Source organism: Ursus americanus, chromosome 14 (assembly GCF_024610735.1).
Source record: "Ursus americanus isolate L20-20 chromosome 14, mUrsAme1.1.p, whole genome shotgun sequence".
Classification (NCBI taxonomy): domain Eukaryota; kingdom Metazoa; phylum Chordata; class Mammalia; order Carnivora; family Ursidae; genus Ursus; species Ursus americanus.
In genome coordinates, this window is record NC_142140.1 from 49,494,365 (window position 1) to 49,519,467 (window position 25,103).

At 39.7% G+C, this 25,103-nt stretch overlaps 3 protein-coding genes and 1 pseudogene across 3 annotated transcripts; 2 read left to right on the top strand and 2 right to left on the bottom strand.

The window, feature by feature from the left end:
* Positions 1 to 285: 285 nt before the first annotated feature.
* Positions 286 to 1,302, top strand: LOC123792298 (olfactory receptor-like protein OLF4). The gene has a single exon (XM_045797468.2). The coding sequence runs from the start codon at positions 292 to 294 to the stop codon at positions 1,300 to 1,302; it is 1,011 nt and encodes a 336-aa protein (XP_045653424.2). The 5' UTR covers positions 286 to 291.
* A 5,926-nt stretch (positions 1,303 to 7,228) lies between these two features.
* On the bottom strand, positions 7,229 to 8,167 carry LOC123792305 (olfactory receptor 7A17-like). The gene has a single exon (XM_045797475.2). It carries the CDS (start codon positions 8,159 to 8,161, stop codon positions 7,229 to 7,231), a length of 933 nt encoding a protein of 310 aa, XP_045653431.1. The 5' UTR covers positions 8,162 to 8,167.
* An 8,253-nt stretch (positions 8,168 to 16,420) lies between these two features.
* LOC123792299 (olfactory receptor 7C1-like) lies at positions 16,421 to 17,420 on the bottom strand (annotated as a pseudogene).
* A 5,925-nt stretch (positions 17,421 to 23,345) lies between these two features.
* On the top strand, positions 23,346 to 24,299 carry LOC123792306 (olfactory receptor 7A17-like). The gene has a single exon (XM_045797476.2). The coding sequence runs from the start codon at positions 23,367 to 23,369 to the stop codon at positions 24,297 to 24,299; it is 933 nt and encodes a 310-aa protein (XP_045653432.2). The 5' UTR covers positions 23,346 to 23,366.
* Positions 24,300 to 25,103: the final 804 nt, after the last annotated feature.

Sequence of the window (25,103 nt, forward strand, 5' to 3'; positions counted from 1 at the left end):
ATTTCTGAAACATGGTCAACATTCTATATATTCCTCAAATGTATGAAATAATTTCTTACTAAAACCGCGCCATACCTGACCTTTTTGGGAACATCTGATGTTGGGATGGAAATTGCTAAACAGATAGGACATGGGGATCCCTTCAAGTGCCCCAGATCAATTCGCAAAATATTGAAATCAGTTTCATGACTGGAAAATACAAATTGTTGCATTTATACAATTTGAGCAATTACTATTTGTGTGAAAATTAATCATGTTATTTTCCTCTGTGTTGTTAGTCATCTCCACCACATGGACCCAGGAAACTATACAGGAATTTCAAATTTACAGCTTCTGGGATTTTCAGAGGAACCAGAACTGCAGCCCCTCCTATTCGGGCTTTTCCTCTCCATATACCTGATCACTATGTTTGGAAACCTGCTCCTTATCCTGGCCGTCAGCTCTGACTCCCACCTCCACACCCCCATGTACTTCTTCCTCTCCAACCTGTCCTTTGTAGACATCTGTTTCACCTCCACCACCATCCCCAAGATGCTGCTGAACATCCAGACTCAGAGCAAAGTGATCAGTTATGCAGGCTGCATCACACAAATGTATTTTTTCATACTGTTTACAGGATTAGAAATCTTTCTCCTGACTGTGATGGCCTATGACCGATTTGTGGCCATCTGTTATCCCCTGAACTACATACTCATCATGAACCCTTGGCTCTGTGGACTGCTGGTTCTGGTGTCCTGGATCCTGAGTGTCTTGGATTCCTTGTTACACACTTCCATGGTGTTGCAGCTGTCCTTCTGTACAGAGGTGGAAATTCCCCACTTCTTCTGTGAACTCAATCAGATGATACAACTTGCATGTTCTGATACTTTTCTTAATAACATGGTGATATATTTTGCAGCTATGTTACTGGTTGTTGGTCCTTTTGTTGGGATCCTATACTCTTACTCTAAGATAGTTTCCTCCATCTTAAGGATCTCATCAGCTCAGGGCAAGCATAAAGCATTTTCCACCTGTGCATCTCACCTCTCCGTTGTCTCCTTATTTTATTGTACAGGCCTAGGAGTGTACCTTAGCTCTGCTGCTCCCCAGAGCTCCCACGCAAGTGCAGTGGCCTCAGTGATGTACACGGTGGTCACCCCCATGCTGAACCCCTTCATCTACAGCCTAAGGAACAAAGACATAAAGGAGGCTTTGATGAGATTCCCTGACATGTCAGATCTAAAAGGGCCAATCATCCTGGGGTTGAAGAAGTGCCCAGGATTCAAGAGCCCAAAGCCTGCGCCAAATATTGAGATACTTTGATTAGATTGTGGAAGTGGAACAGACCTCTTCTATATTTTTCTTGAATTTTTTTTAAAAAAATAGAAATTTTTAAAAAAATTTTGGCCACTCTGTATAATTGATGTAACTAACTTTATTAAGCTTTATGATATCTCTGTTATCCGAGAGATTTTCCCTTTGTCATTTTGCTACTCTCTCAATGGCATTCCTACACTGGAATGTGAAATATTTGAAAATCCTCACTTATTCAAAGGACTACATGAATATGCTAAGAATAATTTCTTCTGAAATAAAATATACCATAGTGAGTATTTTTTCTCATCTTTGACTGAATACAATTCCTATGGAAAATCTACTCTTGGCCACGAGAGCTACTTATATAACTTTAAAACAGAAACCTTTGAAAGCCCTGTGCTTTACCCCTGTGAACATCATTGCTTTGTACATCACTGCCTTACTGCTCTCCCCGAGAATGCACTTCGACATACGGGAGGTTACAGCTGATCCTGGGGATTTTTCTACACATTAGGATCCTGTTGTTACACAGCTGTAACCATGTTGTTAACCATGCCTCCATTGTCACTGGCAAAAGAAATGATAATAAAATACATGTCTCTGAGTGGAACTACACAGAAAGACAAATATGGGAAAAATTGATTGACTTAATATGGCCTTAGAATCACACTTGACTTTAAAGGTGATGAAGCAAAATATTAAATCATACATTTATTCCTATGCAAAATATTTCTTTCTTAGGCATGTCATCTAGTCATTGAATTATGGAATATCAGGGTCCATTTATGTATTCATTAACATGAAAGACTGGTGGCATGCTTGGGGTTTTAAATTATATTCAAATTTATATTTATATTTAAATTATATTTAAATATATTTATATTTATAAATATATTTATGTTTAAATTATATTTATATTAAACTATATTTATATTAAGTATATAAATATAAACTATATATAAAAATATATAAAATATATAAATATAAAAATATAAATATATAAAATATAATATAAATATATAAATATAAACTATATTAATACATATAGTTTTTATATATTATATATATAAATTATATATGACATATATAAATATATAAATATAAACTATATATAAAATATAAAAATATATAAATATATAAATGTATAAAATATATAAATATATAAATATAAACTATATATAAAATATAAAAATATATAAATATATAAATGTATAAAATATATAAATATATAAATATAAACTATATATAAAATATAAGCTATATTTATATCAAACTATATTTATATTTATTTATTTTTTTTTAAGATTTATTTATTTATTGGACGGAGAGACAGCCAGCGAGAGAGGGAACACAAGCAGGGGGAGTGGGAGAGGAAGAAGCCGGCTCCCAGTGGAGAAGCCTGACGTGGGGCTCGATCCCAGGACCCTGGGATCATGCCCTGAGCCGAAGGCAGGCGCTCAACGACTGCGCTACCCAGGCACCCCTATATTTATATTTAAATTGTATTCTGGATTCTGACTGAAAATTCCAGTGATATATATATAAATATGATCCTTTCAATTTCTCTAAATGAAGTATCTCCCACTATTCAAAAATTTGCCATAAACACTAGAGGAGAGGAGCAATGGAAGAACAATATCAGTATCATCCATTATATGTGATCCTCATAACCACAGGATGACTCACCAGCAAGCTTGGATTCCTGTCCAGGGGTGATTCAGAGTCAGAAGTTTTTTTTTGTTTGTTTTTTTGTTTTGTTTTTTTTTTAAGATTTTATTTATTTATTTGACAGAGAGACACAGCCAGCGAGAGAGGGAACACAAGCAGGGGGAGTGGGAGACAAAGAAGCAGGCTCCCAGTGCAGGAGGCTGATGTGGGGCTCGATCCCAGGACTCTGGGATCATGACCTGAGCCGAAGGCAGACACTTAATGACCGAGACACCCAGGTGCCCCCAGAGTCAGAAGTTTTGTGCATACATGCATGTCCTTCCAATCTTTCCATGTGACCTCATAGGGGCCTCAGTGGAGTCATTTTTTAATATAGTTACAACAGATAAACTTGAAGAACAGTGTGATCATGAAAACTAATTTCAAGTATCAGAAGAAATGCCTAGATTTAAAAGAATCAGATTATTACAAATGCTATGAGATCTGCCTGATTTCGTTATTATGTCAGTTAGCTATTGCTGCATACAAACCATCTAAAATAAAATGGCTTAATGTAACATCTTTATTATCGAAGGGGATTGCAGGCTAGGGAGTGGTTCTGATCTCTGCAGTGCTCCTCATGAGTCCTTACTCAGGTGTGAATCTCTACTTTGCATTTCGAAGGCTCATCCTTGAGGTGTGTGGCTGTAGAGCTCTTCTGTCCTGAACCAATTTATGTCATTTTACTCCTTTTGTATATGTAGGCTCTTCTTCTAGTTACGAAAAATGATTTCAACAAAGGTTAATTGTCTTAATTTAATTCCACTATTTTAACATCCCCCTGCTTTTTCACAGTTGGACGAGAGCTCTCCAACCCCGATAGGTGGGACTTAGCTACCTGTGCTCCAGATCTGACCCTGAGTCATGCACCCCTAGAATTTCTAAATTCTAATTAATCTACTGGAGTAAAATTACATGGGATACACTGTACATATTTAAAGTGTATAACTTTAGGAATTGAAAGAGTCATTGAAAAAGCATGAGAACACGTTGCCTGATTCCATTTCCATAGAGCTCCCAAAGGTGCACAGTAAGCTCTTACTACTTCATTATGCAACTGTTAAGGTGTAATCCCTCCAGCCTTTGTTTTCTTCTGAAGGCAATGTGGAATCATAAACATAACTTCAAAGATGTTGTAAGGTTAGATGAAATGTGTGGAAATACTTTGTTGGGTCCAAAGAATGTTCAAGACTGAGGGCTGTGTGTATGTAAATGTCTGTATATTCATATACATTTTAATTTCAAGAAAACGCACTCACATGCATAGATGTACATTCAGCAGGCTCATAACCCTCATTATAACTCAATATAACCTACCTATTGTGTTGAAAGGAAGCTTGAGAGAAACTTGTAGGGTAAAGAAATTAAAAGAATGAACATTTGCTTTCACGTGAAATATTAAGAATGTAGAAATTTAGACAAAAAAATTAGAGAATAGGTGGCCTTATTGTACACAGTGTATCCGTTTTCCTATCTTAATGCCCAGAGGTCTCAAAGACAGAACCACATTGACCTTTATGCAAGGAGCACTCCTCTATACCAGCTAATAGGGCTGAATATCTCCAAACTGTTTTTTTAGATTTTTTCTTCTACTTAAGGTAGAAGGGCCTTTTCAACACAAAGGGCCATTACCCAAGGAAACTGAGTGAATTACCTGAGAGGCTTAAATTCAGATTCTTCGATGATAATTTTATTAGAGAAATGGCTTTGTCACTTTCCTATTGGTGCTATCACAGTTATCACACTGAGGGCTTAGAAGAAACAAATTTACGTTCTTCCAGTCCTGGATGTCAGAGCCAAAAACGAGTCTCATTGGGCTAAAAGCAAAAGGTTTCTGCAGGACACAGAGAGTGTAAATTCCTGCTGAGTTACATGATTCTGGTCCACAGTTTATTCTCCACAAAGATGCATGTCCTTCCAAAGTCTTCTTGGTGCCAGAAAAGGATCTTCGTTAGAGTCCCTCTTTTTGTTTAAGATTTGTTTATTTATTTGAGAGAGGGAGAGAGAGAGAGAAAGTGGGATGGGGCACAAGGAGAGGGAGAGAGAATCTCAAGAAGACTCCTAGCTGAGCTTGGGGCCCAAAGTCGGGCTTCATCCTATGAACCTGAGATCATGACCTAAGCCAAAGCCACGAGTTGGAAGCTCAACTGACTGAGCCACCCAGATGTGCCTACCAGAAATTTTTAAAAGTTATCTGAAATAAACTTGAATAACAGAATGATTATGAATGTTGCTGCGTAATAAGCCATCCTGAAAGCACATGGTTTGCTATAATGTCTATGGTATCAAGTGGAATTGTATGGTGATGAGTTGTATAATCTGTTGAGTAAGAGAAACCATTGCACACTGTTGGTGGGAATGCAAACCGGAGCAGCCAATGTGGAAAACAGAATAGAAGTTCCTCAAAAAACTGAAAATAGAAGTATCATATGGTCCAGTAATTACACTACTGGGCATTAACCCAAATAAAATGCATCTTCATGTTAACGGTCATCTCTGACACTGAGAACATGTGAGGTCACTCTATTTATTCTAATATGTCTTTCCGGGTAGACTCCACGGGACATATACGTTCGCTAATCAGTGCTTGGCAGTAGCTGTGGTAGGTATTCTGGACACCTAGGAGAATAATAGAATAAACCAAGATTACTTATAAAATACAATATCTTTTAGGGGAAGAGGGTGAGAAGATGGATTAGCTCAGTGATGGGTATTAAGGAGGGCATGTATTGCATGGAGCACTGGGTGTTATACACAAATAATGAATCATGGAACACTACATCAAAAACTAATGATGTATTGTATGGTGACTAATATAACATAATAAAATTTAAAAACAAATTAATTTTTTTAAATTAAGGAAAAAAAGCAAAAAAACCCACAGTATCATGGTAGTAGAGTGATTGCCAGAAATTAAGCTTTTGATTTCTAAGGCATCCATTTCAAGGACAACCATGCTGAATAAACACACTGTCAGGTGTGGGACACTATTATCACATAAGGTCTCAGGTGGCCCCAGCCATGAAGTACTCTTCAGAAAGCCCTGGGTAACCTCCATACTGTCATGAGTGACCCCACTTCCCCTCTCCATGGCAGAATTTCATTCTTATGTTTTAAAACTGTCACTGAAGAGTGAACCTAGTAAGCCTTAGCCACTCTGCTCATGGACCCCAACAAAAGCAGGGCTCCCAGTTGTGGCCTTTCTCGCTCCCTCTGAATCTCAGCCCCCTCTCTCCCAGACTGCTCTGCCTCTGTCTTCCAGGACCTGTGAATAGTAAACCTGGTTTTGTTAGAGTTCTCTGATGGTGCTGCTGAGGCCTGTCTTGCAGTCACAGTGAGAACCCAAAGGCTGGTGCAGCCACAGCAGAGGCTCTGGTCAGGGAAGCATCAGTGGGAATATCCACAAGCACAGGGGCCCAGGGGAGTGGCCCGGCTTTCCAAGCCTGAGCATCCCTGTCAGGAGCCTGAGATGTAAACAGAACAAGGTTAGAGTCCACATCATCAGGAAGAGGAGTGAAGGTAGCGATGTGAAAAGATTGACAGACTCAAGGTGAAAACTGGTTTTGTATTTTCATCCACAATAAAGTTATGTGGAGGGCTTAGTGGCCAAGTGTAATTTCGTCCATATGAAGAATACAAGTCAGCAATATTCCTTTGGGAAATTGAGGGAAAATTTACCCGGCATGATATAAGTCATTTGAAATGAAAGTGGTTTTTAAAGATTTTATTTATTTATTGGGGAGAGATAGTGACAGAGAGCACAAGCAAGGAGGAGAGGGAGAAGCAGGCTCCCTGCTGACCAGGGAGCCCAACACTGGGCTCCCTCCCAAGACCCTGGGAGCATGACCTGAGCCAAAGGTGATGCTTAATCATCTGAGCCACCCAGGAGCCCCTGAAATGAAAGTATTTTAAGAAATCCAACTTGCCCTTTGCAAGATAGAGAAATTCCCTGGTATTTGAGATCCAAGTTTGGGGAAAACACTGGGGACATATGAAAATGGAAAAAGAAGAAAACTGTTTATATCAGACAGAGCAGAAACTTAATAAAGTGAGTTACTTAAATGTATGGAGAAGTTGAATTATTCAAACAAATGGAAATTTCCATGAAATATGTGGAAGTAGCAAATTCTACTTCCACAGCCTGATCAAAGAATAGCAGGTCCAGGCCCTGAGGGTGTGAGCCCTGCAATCATGGGCACTTCTTCAGCCCCAGGACAATGGGCCCTCACATCACTGGAACCCCAACAATTCTTTTCAGAGCTCTCTTTATGTCTCTGTTCCTCAGGCTATAGATGAAAGGGTTCAGCATGGGCGTGACCACCGTGTACATCACCGAGGTCACTGCACTTGCGTGGGAGCTCTGGGGAGCAGCAGAGCTAAGGTACACTCCTAGGCCCGTACAATAAAATGAGGAGACAACCAAGAGGTGAGACGAACAGGTGGAAAATGCTTTATATTTGCCCTGAGCTGATGATATTCCACATATGGAGGAAATAATCTTAGAGTAAGAGTAAAGAATCCCAGCCAGGGAAGCACCACCCAACAATCCAGCTGCAAAATGCATCACCATGTCATTAAGAAAGTTTTCAGAACAGGCAAGTTGGACTACCTGATTGATTTCACAGAAAAAATGGGAGAGTCCCACCTCTCTACAGAAGGACAGCCACAATACCATTAAGCTTTGTAATAAGGAATTCGGGGCACTCATCATCCAGGACATCAGCACAAGCAGTGTACAGTAGGTGGGTTTCATCATGACCGTGTAGTGCAGGGGGTGACAGATGGCCACGAATCGGTCACAGGCCATCACAGCCAGAAGAAAGTTGTCCAATCCGATAAACAGTAGGAAAAAGTACATCTGTGTGATGCAGCCTTCATAAGTGATAACTTTGCTCTGAGTCTGGATGTTCCACAGCATCTTGGGGACGGTGGTGGAGGTGAAACAGATATCTACAAAGGACAGGTTGGCCAGGAAGAAGTACATGGGGGTGTGGAGGTGGGAGTCAGAGCTGACGGCCAGGATGAGGAGCAGGTTTCCAAACACAGTGATCAGGTACATGGAGAGGAAAAGCCCAAATATGAGGGGCTGCAGTTCTGGTTTCTCTGAAAATCCCAGAAGATAAAATTCAGAAATTTCTGTATCATTTCCTGGTTCCATGTGGTGGAGATGACTTTGGGAAAGAGGGAAATATCATGACTAATTTTCATACAATCTTGCATTACTCACAAATTTGAAATGGTACATTTTATATTTTGCAGTCCAGAAATTTATTTTAACATTTTATGTATGGATATGGTCCACTCTAGGGGATTCCCCTATGTCATCTTATTGTTTGATTTTTCTTCCAACACTTCTTTTCCCTATGGGTCTTGAATTCTGAAGTTTTACTGAGAAACCCCCCTAAATTTCAGGAATATTAACTGGGTACTAACTGTGTTTTAGGCATTGTCTATGGAAGGAATATAGGACGCTAAAGAACAAAGGTCCCTACAATTCAATGATGGAGCAAATAATAAAATAATAAAATTAAGTAGCATTTCATATGGTGACAGTTAATGCATAGGATAGAGTAAATACAGCATGCTATTTTCATGGGTATTTAGGCCAATTCTGCAAACAAGATGACATTGGAACAAAACTCAAATTACAGAGGCAGGTAGATCAAGGTTATGAGGAAAGTGTGTGCCCAGCAGAGGGAATGGCCAGTGCAAAGGCCCTGAGGAAGGTACTTGTTTCCAATGTTCAAGTCAAAGCAGCAAAGTCAGTGCTGCAAGGGGAATGAGCCAGAGGGAGACTGAGGAGAGATGCTGTCAGACATGCTGAGGAGGGAAGTGCCCTCTCTGCTACCTCTGAACCCTCAAGGCACAGGGACTTCCTTGTCCACACTGCCTCTCCCACTGCATTCATCATGTTGCAAAGGCATCCCCTGAATTGAACCAGATCCCCTTCTTAGTGATCTCTCTTGATCGAGTTCTGGCCCCTGTGTTGTGTCACCTTGGGATTTATGAGTCCTGGCACCCCATTGTGGGGACTGCTCACACTCTACAGTCACATACACGGAGGACACCATGGCCTCCTGGGTTGTGTTATTCCCCCGTCTTTCTCAGACCCACCATCCTGATTATGTTAGGAATGGATCCAATGCAAGCAGGCCAGATCAGTGATCTTTCCCCTACAAAGTGCAGAAATGGCTCTCAGAAGTGCCAATTCTTAAGCCTCCCATGGAAAAATAAAGTGGGGCTCCCTATGGGGATGGCTATTTTCTTCACCATAAGCTCATATGATCCATGAGAGACTGTGAGGAAGAAAAATTTTCTTTTGTTTTGGCAACTTTCCACCCCTGATGTCCAGCAAAAATAATAAGAGAACAAAATAAGAGATCAGAAACACTCCCCAGCATACCATTCCATTTGACTGTAAAGGTATTATGCTATCCCATTTGACAAGGACAGCCTGTTACACAGCAAGAGCTGACTGACACAATCACCCAAGTGAACAGACCTGAGGCAGTTAGAACATGTGCTGTTTTTATTTGTGGCACAGGATCTGACATTAAGGAGAACAGTCATGATCATTCTGTGATTCAAATTCATTTCCAACGACTTTATGAACAAGTGACTATAAGTGAGCTCCCTTGCAGGTCACTGGGAGAGTGTGAAGGACGTGCACGTTTGTGCAGAACGGGCGACCCTGAACCACACAAGCAGCAGGGCATCCGGGCGACCCTCAATCTCTTTCTTGACAAACCCTACGGACACACTCTACTTGTTTCCGATTTTTGTCCCACATGTGTTGGCATCCCTACAATATACTCTATAAAATGGGAGACATGCCACAAACCCTATTTCCTTCCTTCACATGCATATCACTGAGGACATCAGTCACATTCACATTTATGTCATCCACTCTGCTTTCTCTATTTAGCATAAGATCCAAGGGAGCAGGGACCTTACCTCCTTCATTCACTTTCGCAGTTTCATAAAGGTGTGCATTTAGATAGAAACACATTTTTAGAAGATAGACTTTGTAAAATAAAAAGAATAGCAGGGAAAAGAAAACCGGGATAAACACAGTGGATTCAAAACAACCTTATTAATCAAAATTGAATTTAAAAAGCTATCTTTAGCAAGAAAAGAGAAAATAACAATAAGCTCATCGCATTAACCGAGGTCTCTAAATCAAAATGAAATGGGCAAAAACCTAAAAAAAAAGAAAAGAAAAAGAAAACATAAGTTGTTATTTATAATTTTATCATTATAAATGATTTCTAAAATAGTGCAGGAAGCAGCATCTAAAATTATAATTTTATCCTATATAAACATAAGTAGAGTCATCCATGCTTGTTAAAAAGATGTAAGTTGAATGCCAAAGAATGTGCTGCACAGGATGGCAGAAGATGAGTGCTAGTTCAGAAAATAGATCTAATCAGAAAAGGCAAAAGATAGCAGTAAGCAGCAGGCACAGGTGTGAAGTTAGAGGGCAATGCACACAAAAGAAAGTTTATTAGGACAATGCACATAAAAAGCAATAGGTGGGAGGACAAAATATGACCGACTGATAAATTTGACCGCTCAAATTTATAAACTCTCATACTACCTACCAACTAGATCTGTACATACACACAAGAATTAAACAGCAAGTCGCAAACTTGGCTTAAACATTTGTAATTATTTGTTGGAAAGAGTGCAATCAAACAGAAGAAAAAATGATTTGACAAGAAGAACAAAGAAACAAAAACAAGAATTAGAACCCGCAGACCCCAGTACACAAAGCAAGAACTTGCACAGACAACTTGGGATAGAGAAAGTAAATGGCCAATAAACCCCAAAATATAATCTGCCTCCAGAGAGTGAAATAAGTGCAAACTAAAGCCCTTTAGCATACGCCTGAATGTGCAATAAGTAAACCTTTTAAGAGAATACCTAATGTGAGAGAGGATTCTGTGAGATGTATGTCTCAAAAACAGCAGTTGCAAGGTAGTGGCTCCCTCCATTGGTCTGGACTTTCTCTAATTTTTTAAAAAAATGATTTTATTTAAATTCAATTAATTCACATTTCAGAGGTAGAGTTGAGTGATTCATCAGTTGCATGGAACAGCCAGTACCCATTACATCACATGCCCTCCTTAATGCCCATCACCCAGTTACCCCTTCCCCCCACCCACCTCCCTCCAGCAATCCTCAGTGTTTCCTAGAATTAAGAATCCAGGTCTGGATCTTTCTAGTGAATACAGAACGTGCTACAATATACCCCATTCAAAAAATATATTTAAATGCCCTCACTGGACTGCACCTGCCTCTACACCCAATAGTCTATTTTCATATTTCCCTTTACTGCAAATCTCCTTGGAACTGTTACATTTTCCTGGAAGACAGTACCTCCCATTCCTTCTTTAGTCTCATTCAACTAGACTTTTATTCCCACCACTTATTGTCAACAGTAATCCTTGTATCGCTAAGTGCACAGACATTTCTTTGTTTAAAATATTAAATAAATTGACCATAAATGATCTCGTGGCTCTGGCTAAGCTGCTTAAGATTTCAGGTGACCTCAGGTAAAAACTTTCAGCTTCCATTCTCTCTGACCTTTCCTGAAATACCTGCTGAGCCCTGAGACTCACCAGGATGTGATCTTTGAGAGGAAGTTCTCTATGTGGAGGTCTGAATTCCTCCCTGGATGGTTGATGATGGAGACTGAAACTCTGTTTCCAGACAGGACAGCAGGAAGGAGTGAAGCATGGGTCCCCCAGCAGACGTAGGAATCCAAACACAAAAACCATGTCTCCTCCAGCTGAAGGTTGAACATGCCCAGGGGCTGTAGCAGAGGGGATATTTACAGCTCCTTATGTTTGCTGTGTCTGTTCGCTATCCTTACTCATTAGACACGTATCCTATTGTTATTCCAACCCCTGAGCACATCTCCCCATGGGAATGTATCTGCACTGAATGGAATTATTTCCTGTAGATTCTCTGTTCCCAAGAGACCAGGTTAGAATCCAGGTACATCCAATGTTTATTACTCCTCCCCAAACTTGCCTGCCTTCCAGAGCTCCAAGAATTGAAACTTTCTGCAGACTTGAGTGAATGTTTTTTTTCCAAATCTAAGACTGAGGAAACCTGTCCTGACCATGCCCCTTGGGTCTCCAAAATATTGACTTGTGGTGGGAGCACAACTCCTGATAGTTCAAGAAAATTGCTCTTCCTTCTCCAATAAGCAAATGTGTGTTCCTTTGCTATAAAAACACAGGTACAACAATCCTTTGGTTCATAAGTCTTTTGACAAATCAATTAGGGCTTTTGTGTTTTTAATTCAAGTTGAAAGTTGACATTTAGTCCTTGACTTTTAAACCATTTGCTAATTATAAGAGATGTATTTAGACCTTTTAATGCACCATGGGCTGAGCTTAGAATCTTATATGAATTGTCTCACTTTGAACTTTTGTGCAAAAGCTATTCTACGAGGACCGTAAAATTACGAGCCTCAATACACATTTGTAGAGATCTGACTTGGAAGGGTTTAGTGATAAACCTGGAAGTATGACTTGGATCCTTACGAACTGATGTGTGTTGGTTAGAATGCAACAAGATAGGCCAGTGGTTCTCAGCCAGGGATGATTTTTTCCTCCAGAGGACGCTTGAAAATATCTGGAGAAATTTTTGACTGTCATAGCTTGGTTCATGCTACTACTAACTTGGCTTGTCTAGGGTGGCCCGAAGATTCTGCAGTTGTAACTGGTACCCAGTCATTGATGCTGCCCGTCTTGGTCTGTACTCATGTTTATGTGTTAAGGCTGTGATCCAGTGATCAGAGTCAGGTCTGTTCTTCTTCTCCCAGAGTTTCCCCACCCACCTCATATTTGACCTTGGGTGGTTAAACTAGTCTACTGGTGTCTCTTTTCCCTCAGGAAAGGAAATGAACCTACCAATCCTTTGTTCCCTTGTCTCTAAACTGGAGAAATTCCATCTAACATTTCAGTCTGAGAACTTAGTAATATTTTAGAGCTCACAGGAAATTCCATGGAACAGAGCAGGTGCTCCATCCACAGGAACTATTGTGACCATCTAAGTTCCACATTTTCCTAAGCTCGTTATGACACCAAGATCTCTTGGGACAGGAAGTGAGTCCAGGATTCCTCAGCCTCTTGGACAATTTTATGGGTGGGTTGGGAATGAAGCGGGTGTCACTGGCAGCATCCTGCATACCTGGGGAAGCCAAGCACTTACTTGCACACTCATATTCATCCACAGAAGTCCCTGACCAAAAAGATCTCCTGTGGCTCTGAGTGTGCAGTGTTGGGATAGAGGGTACATGGATAAAGTGTAATTGTTCCTCTTACTCTTTTCAGTGTGTTCAACGCTGACTGTATTATGCTCCAATTTCAGGCTTGAGTTTCTTCATCAGATCCCTGGACTTCCACAAAGGTGCTCTCAACCATGAGTTATTGTCAAAAGTGTTGCTCTTTGGGGAAAAGGTGTGAGAAAACACCTATTTCATCATTTTGGGGATGTATTTTTTTATTCATTAGGAAAATACATGTTTTCCTAGAAGTTCCACTAACAGATTTCAGCTCTCATACATTTGGGCAAATTTGTGTTATATGGTATGTTAGGTAGAATGATCACCTTCCCAAAATGCCTATATCCCAATCCTCGTACCTGTGAAGATGTTAGGTTACAGGAGAAAAAGAATTAGTTATCGAAGTAATTAGGTTTGCTAATCAACTGACCTTAAAATAGAGTTTACCTGGGGTTATCCGTACGAAGCCAGTGTACTTACAAGGGTCCGTGAATGGAAAAAGGAGGCAGCAATAAGAGTCTGAGAGATGAGACATGAGAAAGACTCAGCCAGCCACTTCAGGCATTGAAGATGGAGGGCAGGTTCATGGGACAGGGATGAGGGATGCTGGCAGTCTCTAGAAGCTGGGGAAGGGAAGAAAGTGGGTTACCCCTTAGAGACTCTACCAAGGGATGCAGCCCTGCAGACAAATTGACTTTTATTCCAGGGAGACCTGTTTTGGACTTCTGATCTCCAGAACTGTAAGGTAGTTATCTTTGTGCTCTTTTTAAGCCCCTAAGTCTGCAGTCACTGGTTACCACAGCAACAGGAAGCCAAGGCACACGATCACACCTATACTGATGTTTTAATCTGAGTATATTGTCACCCCTCTCAAATCAGTGTCCTGCCCCTAGGAAAAATGGAGAATCAATATTGAAAATGTGACCTACCCTCTGTTCATAATTAAAATATATAATAAACCTCTGTTTATCAAAACATTGTGAAATCAGTTTGAGCCTAAATTGTTGTCAAGATGGGTGAATGAAGAAAATACAAATCCTATAAAATAAAAAGCTGTTATATTATAAAAGTAGAATCAAAACCAACAAGGAAAGCAAGACTTTGAAATAAATGGTATTTGGACAATTCGTTCTTAGTTAGAAGCAAAATTTCTATCTTAATGCCAACCACTTATTGTCATAAACTGAGTGAATTTGTAGAAAAATAAAATGACAAAAATGAACTTGTAGAAAAAATAGAAAATAGCAGACTTCTAGAAGAAAGATTAGAGTAATCCTCTGAGCATAAACCAGATTGAAGTAAAAGAACTGAAAACAATAACTGATGGATTCCAGCTCGTGAAAACCTATAGGTCCAAAAACAAAGAAAATTTAAAAACAAGTGTAAAACTAGGGAAAATATATCGAACACATTGGTTATTACCAAGTATGAAGTGTAGTCATGTACAAAGTTTTTTTAAACCAATTAGAATTAACATACCTAGAGTGAGAAATGATCCAAGGATGCAAACCAGAAATATAGGAAGAATACATATGAAGAAATATATATAAATGTGAAAATGTGCTCACCTTTGTAACACTCAAATAAAGTGAAATTATAACAATAAGGAAATCTTTTTTTAATTTTAATAATTTGTTATATTATGTTAGTCACCATACATTACATCCCTAGTTTTTGACGTAAAGTTCCATGATTCATTAGTTGCGTATAACACCCAGTGCACCATGCAATACATGCCCTCCTTAATACCCATCACCAGCTTATCCCATTCCCCCACCCCCTCCCCTCTGAAGCCCTCAGTTTGTTTCCCAGAGTCCATAGTCTCTCATGCTTCATTCCCCCTTCTGTTTACCCCCCCTTTCTTCTTCCCTTTCTTCTCCTACCGATCTTCCTACTTCTTATGTTCCATAAATGAGTGAAACCATATGATAACAATAAGGAAATCTTAATAAATCTCAGTGTAGGGTTTGATTTATTTCTAAGGCTGCAACCCTCAAAGACACAACATTTCTTAGTTCTGGAGCTGACTTCTAGAAGTGTGCATTTATGCATTAGGGGTTAAACTGTTACTATAATAAAATTTAGCTGGAGGCAACATAACCTGATGCCTGAGAGACCATCTGAATCAGGAAGCCCTCCACAGACCTCAGAAGGGGTGAGCTTTTTCATCACAGCTGTGACCTTGAGTGAATCAGCTAGATTCCAAAATCTCCTCCTCCTCTGTAATAAATGGGGAATGATACTAATCACATAAGCGTTACTAGAAAACTACATGAGAGAATGGGTATAAACACTTAAACAGCACTGGCACAGTGTTATTACTATTTTTTGTTATCAAGAACCATATCAATAATCAAATTTCTTGAGGCACCTGGTGGCTCAGTCGGTTGACCTGGTGACTCTTGATCTCAGCTCAGGTCCTGATCTCAGGGTCTTGAGTTCAAGCCCTGCCTGAGGCTCCACACTGGGCGCAGAGACTGCTAAAAACAAACAAAACACCACATTTCTTTTCTGGCTCAAAAGCTTTCATTAAATCAATACATTTTATTTTCTGGTCCTGACTCTATTTAAACACCTGCCCAACTACTTTTCACTCAACAAATATTCACTGAGCACAAACTCCATCCCAAGAACTGTACTAGGCACTGCAGTTTCAAAGATAGGGAAGAGAAAGTTCTGAAATTCAAGGAGTCTATATTGTGGATGAGCAGAGAAATTTAGTAAAGCTGGTGTGACTGGAAAGAAATTAAATCAGATCAGGAACAAAAAGGGAGAGGCAAATCTTTGAGTTGATTTTATTCATGTGACATAATAGAAAAACTCTGTAAAATGAGTTTTCACGACATCTCCAAAATAGGGATACATCCATCACTCTGAGCATAGATATTAACTACATGAGATTTGACTTATTATTTTTTTGAGAAATCCAAACCATTATCAAAGATTACTGAGACATAACAGGTTGTATTCACACCAAGTGAAAATGACTGGTTATAAAGTGAAAAGGGGAACCCAGGTTATAACCTGAAGAAAAACAGAGAAGAGAAGGAAGACCCAAGGAAAGAACTGCTTTAACATGTGTACACCTGGGGAAAAAATAAAAATAGTGGATGGAGGAAGTCAGGATCTCTGGGCCTCCATATTGTGTGCCCAGCTACTCAGGAGAGTCCGGTGATGGTCCTGACGCTGAGAGGCACCCCCCCTGCTGAGGAGCCTACTCTGGGCCCCCTTCATGTCCCTGTTCTTCAAGCCATAGATGAAGGGGTTCGGCATGGGGGTGACAATGGTGTACATCACCGAGGCCACCAGACTCGTCCTGGAGGACTAAGTTGTTGTAGAACTGAGGTTGACCCCAAGGCCTGTGCCATAGAACAAGGAGACTACCAAGAGGTGAGAACTAGACTTGGAAAAAGCTTTGTACTTCCCCGCAGCTGAGGAAATGCTGGGTATGGAGGAAACAATTTGATAGTAAGACAACAGTATTGCATGGAGAGGAATCACGGCCAGAAGGCCAGGTGCAGAATACACCACTATGTTACTGACGAGGGTGTCAGAACAGGCGAGCTTCAGGACTTCAGGAAGATCACAAAACAGTGTGGGATTTCCATGTTTGTGCAGAAGGACAGCCTCAAAATCATCAAGGTCTTGAGCAGGAAGCCCATGACACTGATGCACCAGGACTCCAAGGCCAGCAGCCCACAGAGCTGGGGGTTCATGATGACTGAGTAGTGCAGGGGGTGACAGATAGCCACAAAGCGGTCATAGGCCATCACAGTCAGGAGTACATTGTCCAAGAATCCAAACACAGATGCAAAAAATGTCTGGCTGAGGCATCCTGCATATATTATGCCTTTGCTCTGAGTCTGGATGTTCAGAGCATCTTGGGGTCGGTGGTGGAGGTGAAACAGATGTCAGCAGAGGACAGGTTGGAGAGGAAGAAGTACATGGGGGTGTGGAGGTGGGAGTCTGAGCAGATGGCCAGGATGATGAGCACGTTCCCAGTGAACGTAACCAACTATATGCACAGAAACAGCCCAAAGAGCATGAACTGAGTCTCCTACTTTGCTGAAAACCCCAGGAGGAGAAATTCTGAGGCGTGTGTTTGATTTCCTGATTCCATGTGGATGTAAAGTCTAGCAGGAGAGGAAAAAAAAATCTGAGAGCTCAGCACACATTTCATGAATCGACATGGATGGAACTGGAGGGGATTATGCTAAGTGAAATAAGTCAAGCAGAGAAACAATTATCATATGGCTTCACTCATATGTGGAACATCAGAAATAGCACAGAGGACCTTAGGGGAAGGAAGGGAGAACTGAAAGGGGGTGGAATTCGAGGGGGAGACTAACCATGAGAGACTATGGACTCGAGAAACAATCTGAGAGTTTCAGAGGGGAGGGGAAGGGGATAGGTTAGCCAGGTGATGGGTATTAAGGAGGGCACGTGTTATAATGAGCAGTGGGTGTTATATGCAAATAATGAATTGTTGAACACTACATCGAAAACTAATGATGCACTGTATGGTAAGTAACATAACATAATAAAAAATTAAATAAAAAAGGCTAACACACACACACACACACACACACACACACACACACACACACCTCATTGCCAGGACTAATGTTAGGGAGCTTTTCCCCCTATGGTTTCTTCTAGGAGTTATATGGCTTAATGTCTTACATTTAAGTCTTTACTCCATTTCTGAGTTAATTTTTGTGAGTGATGTAAGATTATGTTCTGACTTCATTCTTTTGCACGTGAGTATTACTTTCCAACAACATTTATTGAGGAGAGTATCTTAAAAAAAAAAAAAAAGAATCAGAGAGAATGGAACCTGAGAAAGTTTCCTGAGATCACCTGAAAGTAGATAGACTCATTACAATTAATTTATGTAATGTGTTCAAAAGAGAAGTGTCCACTGGACTCAGCAATACAGGCATCATTGTTGACAATAAGTCCAGTTGGATGAGACGGGGGAAGGAAATGGGGGACATAAAGAGGTTCCAGTGAAATTACAACATGCCCAAGGAGTTTGCAGCTAAGGGGGAAGGAAAACAGAGTATTTGGCTTGGAGTTGTTTTTGGTGAACTGTTTAAGATGTGGTCTTTTTAAGCGTGTTCTGTATTTATAGAAAGACCCAGACCCATGCAGGTAGCTATTCCCCTGCAACAGCAGTTGTTGAGACATACAATTCTCAGCATCTTCTCTCACAGTGAGTATTCAAATAAAAAATTGTGTTTCATATGCAAAACGGGGTATGCTAACTAGCTTTACATTGTAATAGTTCATTGCCAAGAGCTGTGGAAAGGATGGAGACATCTGTGAGGTAGAAGGAAAAACTCAGCCACATCTCTTTACAGGTGATCATTACTCACTTGCCCACATGAAGGAACTGTATTGTAGGATTGTTACATACACTGAAGAACACCGTCTGCCCCCCTAGGAGGATGGGTGCTGTTATCCCCTTCATTTGATTAAGGAAATTCATATTTGGGTTGGATTGGTTGTCTCTCCCAAGTTCAAGCTGCTCATACGTGGTAGATCTGACATTCAAAACCTGGTTGTCTGATTCCAAAAGTTTTGCATTGAAAATCATTTGGAAAATCTCTTACTATTTCATCTTTAAAAATCCCCCTCTATTGTCAAACATTGTATATATTCTGTTGTAAATTGCAGGTTTATTCCCTTTGCACATTTTTTTCTAGAGGGGTATCAAATAATAAAATGTCCTGACACCTTAAAAATAGGACTCCCTTCTAGTTTGGATACATTGTGTTTTTTTCCAGCTTTGCCAATTATTCTGGGCATCAGGGGATGTGGACTGGGACTGGAATGCTGCCAGAACCAGGGAAGATTTCTGCTCATCACAGTCTCTCAGGGACCCGCTGAGCTTATTAGATCTCTTTTCCCCTTGTGTCCATTCCTTTCCTTTCTTTGTTTTTAGAACTGCTTTCTTATGTTGCTTTAAATACAGGACACACGATGATCATATTAAAATGGAGCCCATGTTTCCATGTTCTTGGGAAGCTTACTAACCAGAATTTAAGTACTATTTACACATTCCTCAGGGTAAAGGTAATCTGATGTGGACAGCTTCCCTTCCACCATTTCTTTCAATGTTATTGTGGCTGGAGTGAGAAAAGCGTGTTAGTAACATAGTGCCAGGAGGCCGGAGTGCACTCTGTGTGTGTGTGTGTGTGTGTGTGTGTGTGTGTGTGTGTGTGTACATGTGTGTTGTGGGGCGTGAGCAGTCCTCAGGGCAATGGTACCCAAGTTCATATACTCCAATATGTCACTCATATTTTTTTTATTTTATAATAATTTTTTTATTATGTTAGTCACCATACAGTACATCCTTAGTTTTTGATGTAATGTTCCTTGATTCATTATTATATGTGACTCTTAAATGCTAGAATGTTCACCAACAGATGGAAATAAGGAAGGGATCCATCTCTTTTTTTTTTTTTTTTTTTTTTTTAGGAAGGGATCCATCTCTATTCACAGAATACCTTGGAACACAATTAATAAGATGCAAAGAACACCACGTGAAGGAAGGACTCCCTGTGTCTAGAAGTCCCATCAGTGGCAGGAAAGCCCCCTTGGTCCTCAACATTCTCTGCCACCACCTCTCCTCTCTCCCTCTTGCTCATTCCTTCACCACACTGACTGCATGTTGAGATCTGCAGATCTGCGGTAAGTGCCTTCTGCAGGGCCTTTGCTCTGCTTTCCCTGCAGGGCACACACCTCCCCCAGATATCCTCCTGCCTCCTGCTCAGTCTTTTGTTAAAACTTCTGTTAAAATGTCACCTTCTTTGCAGGTCTTCCTGAACTCCTATTAAAACTTAGCACCTTCCCCATCCACTCCTTTATATATGATTTTTTTTTATTCCTGCATGGCACCTGTTGCTATCTGACATGATATATGACTTTTATTTTTTATATATATTCTTTCCCCATCACTGGGTTCTATGGACTGTTTTTTTCTCCAAGTTTTTATTTAAATTCCAGTTAGTTAACATACAGTGAAATATTATTTTCAGGGGTAGAACTTAGTGATTCAACACTTCTGTACAACACCAGGTGCTCGTCACCACAAGTGCCCTCCTTCATCCCCATCATTTTCACCCTTCCCCCCACCTGCCTCCCTCCAGCAACCCTCAGTTTCTTCTCTATAGTAGAGTCTGTTTCTTGCTTTGCCTCTCTTTTTCTCACACTATGTTCTTTGTTTTGTTTCTTAAATTCCACACATGAGTGAAATCATATGGTCTTTGTCTTTCTGTGACTGACTTATTTCACTTAGCGTAACACAGTTTGGCATCATCCACATCGTTGGCAAGATTTCATTCCTTTTTGTCACTTAGTAATATTCCATTATGTTTTATTAATTATGTTAATTATATATTAACTATGTTAATAATATATTAATTAATTATATATTATATTATATTAATTATACCATCTGTGTGTGTATGTGTGAGATATATATATCAAGAAAATGTGATATATATATAAATGAGATATATATATCAAGAAAATGTGATATATAAATGAGATATATATATATCAAGAAAATGTGATATATATAAATGAGATATATATATCAAGAAAATGTGATATATATATAAATGAGATATATATATATCAAGAAAATGTGATATATAAATGAGATATATATATATCAAGAAAATGTGATATGTATAAATGAGATATATATATCAAGAAAATGTGATATATATCACATTTTCTTGATATATATATCTCACACATACACACACAGATGGTATAATTAATATAATATATAATATATTATATTATATATTATATTATATATAATTAATATATAATTAACATAATATATCTCATTTATATATATATATATATATCACATTTTCTTGATCCATTCGTCACTTGATGGACATTTAGCATTTCTCCATAGTTTGGCTATTACAGATATTGCTGCTATAAACTTTGGGGTGTATGTATTCCCTTTGAATTAATATTTTTGTATCCTTGGGTAAGTACATAGTAGTATAATCTGTGGAATGGGAGAAGATATTCACAAATGACATATCTGATAGAGAGTTAGTATCCAAAATTTATAAAGAATTTATCAAACTCAACATCCAAAAAATAAATAATCCAGTTAAGAAATGGGCAGAAGACATGAAGCGATACTTTTTCAAAGAAGACATACAGATGGCCAACAGTTGCATGAAAAGATGCTCAACATCACTCATCCTCAGGGAAATACAAATAAAAACTAAGTGAGATATCACCTCACAGCAGTCAGAATGGCTAAAATTAACAACACAGGAAACAACAGGTGTTGTCAAGGATGCAGAGATAGGGGAACCCTCATGGAGTGTTGGTGGGAATGCAAACTGGTGCAGGCACTCTGGAAAACAGTATGGTGGTTCCTGAAAAAGTTAAAAAATAGAGCTACCCTATGATCCAGCCACTGCACTCTTAGGTATTTACCCAAAGGATGTATGCAGTTTTCTATCTCAGCACCCTATGCTCTTTGTCTAGAAGATGACATGCTGGACATTATTCCTTACATGCAGGAAAACATTCCTCATTAAAACTATAATACACGCCCTCTTAGGGAAAAGGCTGAATGCACAGGAATTCTTACAGGGATGTCAAGTAACATCACTTAAATGGGATCAGAACTATACAAAAAATAAATAGCTTTTTCTTGATTGCAAAATACAAATGGTAGCATGTCACTCTGTTAATAATGCCCATTTGCTACAAATCAAAACTACAATGAGGTATCACCTCAATTTGTCCGAATGGCTAAAATCAACAAGACAAGAAACAACAGATGTTGGTGAGGCTGTGCAGAAAGAGGAACCGTCTTGCCCTGTTGGTGGGAATGCGAACTGGTGGGGGTGCTCTGGAAAACAGTAGGGAGGTTCCTCAAAGAGTTAAAAACAGAATGACCCTACAATCCAGCAATTGCTTTGCTGTGTATTTACGCAGAGAACACAAAATACTAATTCAAAGGGACACATCACTCCAAGGTATATAGAAGCAGCAGCTACAACAGTCAAATTGTGCAAACAACCCAAGTGTCCGTAGACTGATTAATGGATAAAGAAGTTGTGTGTGTGTGTGTGTGTGTGTGTGTGTGTGTGTGTATCATTCAGCCATCAAATGAAATGCTGCCATTTGCAACAACATGGATGGAGCTAAAGAGTATTGTGCTAAAAGAAATAAGTTGGTTAGAGAAAGACAAACCCATATGATTTCACACATGTGTGGAAATTAAGAAAAATATCATTAAAAACATGAAATAAAAAATTATTTAATTAAAAAAAAAATCAAAAGAACCTGGAAGGGAGGAAGAGAGGGAGAGACAAACGAAGAACAGAAATTCAATTACACAGAAGAAATTAACAGTTGCCAGAAGGGAGGTGAGTGAGGTGATGGGTGAGACAGGTGATGGGGATGAAGGAGTGCACTTGCCATGATGAGAACTGGACACTGGATGGAAGTGTTGAATCACTATATTGTCACCAGAAACTAATATTACAGTAGGGAAAACTGAAGGGGAAGAAATCAGTGAGAGAGACAAACCATGAGAGATTGAACTCTGAGAAACAAACTGAGGGTTTCAAAGGAGAGGAGGGTGGGGTAGCAGGGTGATGGGTATTAGGAGGGCACGTGTTGTGATGAGCACTGGGTGTTATATGCAGTCAATGGAAAACTGAACACTACATCAAAAACTAATGATGTACTCGATGTTGGCTAACTGAACATAATAAAAAATAAAAAATAGTGATGAGTATTAAGGAGGGCACATATTGCATGGTGCACTGGGTGTTATATGCAAGTAATGAGTCATGGAACTTTACATCAAAAACTAGGGATGTACTGTATGGTGACTAACATAATATAATAAAAAAATAAAAATAATAAAAATAAAAAATGGTTTTTAAATAAAAACTTTAAAAAGTGAAAAAAAGTATAGAGTAAATAAATGATAAATAATTAAATAAAGTCCATTTGCTTGAATATTTATCTTTTTTTTTTCTTTCCTAGTGGTTATCTCCACCACATGGTACTACATAATGATACACAAATTTCAGAGTTTCTTCTTCTCAGATTTTCAGAGGATCCAGAAGTGCAGCCCCTCCTGTTTGGGCTTTTCCTCTCCATGTACCTGGTCACTGTGTGTGGAAACCTGCTCATCATTGTGGCCGTGAGCTCTGACTCCCACCTCCACACCCCCATGTACTTCTTCCTGGCCAACCTGTCCTTTGCAGACATCTGTTTCACCTCCACTACCATCCCCAAGATGCTGTGGAACATCCAGAATCAGAGCAAAGTCATCACTTTTGAAGGCTGCCTCAGCCAGATGTATTTTTTCCTACTGTGTGCAGAGTTAGATGACTTTATCCTGTCCGCAATGGCCTATGACCGCTTCATGGCTATCTGTCACCCCCTGCACTACACGGTCATCATGAACCCCCGGCTCTGTGGACTGCTGGTTCTGGTGTCCTGGGTCATCAGTGCTCTCAATTCTTTGTTACAGAGCTTAATGCTGTTGCGGCTGTCCTTCTGTACAGGCATGGAAATCCCCCATTTTTTTTGTGACCTCAATCAGGTAGTTGGGCATGCCTGTTCCGACACCTTTGTTAATGACATGGTGATGTATTTTGCAACTGTGCTGTTGGGTGGTGCTCCCCTGGCTGGAGTCCTTTACTCTTACTCTAAGATTATTTCCTCCATATATAAGATCTCCTCAGCTCAGGGCAAGTACAAAGCATTTTCCACCTGTGCATCTCACCTCTCGGTTGTCTCCTTATTTTATTGTACAGGCCTAGGAGTGTACCTTAGCTCTGCTGCTACCCAGAGCTCCCACGCAAGTGCAGTGGCCTCGGTGATGTACACGGTGGTCACCCCCATGCTGAACCCCTTCATCTACAGCCTGAGGAACAGAGACATAAAGAGGGCTCTGAAAGGAATCATTGGGGATCCAGTGATGTGAGGGCCCATTGTCCTGAGGCTTAAGAAGTGCCCATGTTTGAAGGACTCACAACCTCAGAGCTGGGAACTGTTATTCTTTGATCATATTATGGAAATAGAATCTGCTCCTCTGTTTATTTCCTGGAATTTCCATTTGTTTGAATTTAATTTCTTCATAAATTTAAGTAACTCACTTCCTTGAGCTTTTGCTCTGTCTCATATACAGTTTTCCCCTTTGTCCATTTCCCACTTTTCCGAAGTTTTCCCTAGCATTGATCAAATATATTTGGAAAGTCCCATTTATGTCATGGGGTACCATGGATTTCTTAAGAATACTTTCTACTCAAACAGCACATATCATCCCAAGTAATTTTTCTCTTGTTTTACTAAAAGGATAGCCATGAGTCATATTATTCATATAGAAAAACCACTTTTGGTAACCAAAGCCATTTATGTAATTCTACAATGAAGGAAAGCATGAGACCCCAATCATTCACTTTTGTGTCCATCAGTACTTTGTAGATCTCTGCCTTCATTGCTCATCCTGGTGATGTAGACTAACTTACCGTTTGTCCTATAGGGAGTCACTGAGCTTCATTCTCCTTATTATGATCATGTCCCCCTACGCAGCTGTGTCCACTATATCCACCACACTGATCGGAAAAGTGATTGCCAAGTACACTTGCCAAGTGGAGTCTGCGGAGATACATGTATTAGAATAAATAAACTAACTTCATATGGCCGCTGAGCCAGGGAAGATTGTAAATATGATGATGAAAAATTGAAAGTATACTTTGTATTAATGAGAAAAATATTTCATTTTACG

Coding starts and splice junctions, on each gene's coding strand:
- LOC123792298 (XM_045797468.2), top strand. CDS start 292: ATGGACCCAGGAAACTATACAGGAATTTCAAATTTACAGCTTCTGGGA.
- LOC123792305 (XM_045797475.2), bottom strand. CDS start 8,161: ATGGAACCAGGAAATGATACAGAAATTTCTGAATTTTATCTTCTGGGA.
- LOC123792306 (XM_045797476.2), top strand. CDS start 23,367: ATGGTACTACATAATGATACACAAATTTCAGAGTTTCTTCTTCTCAGA.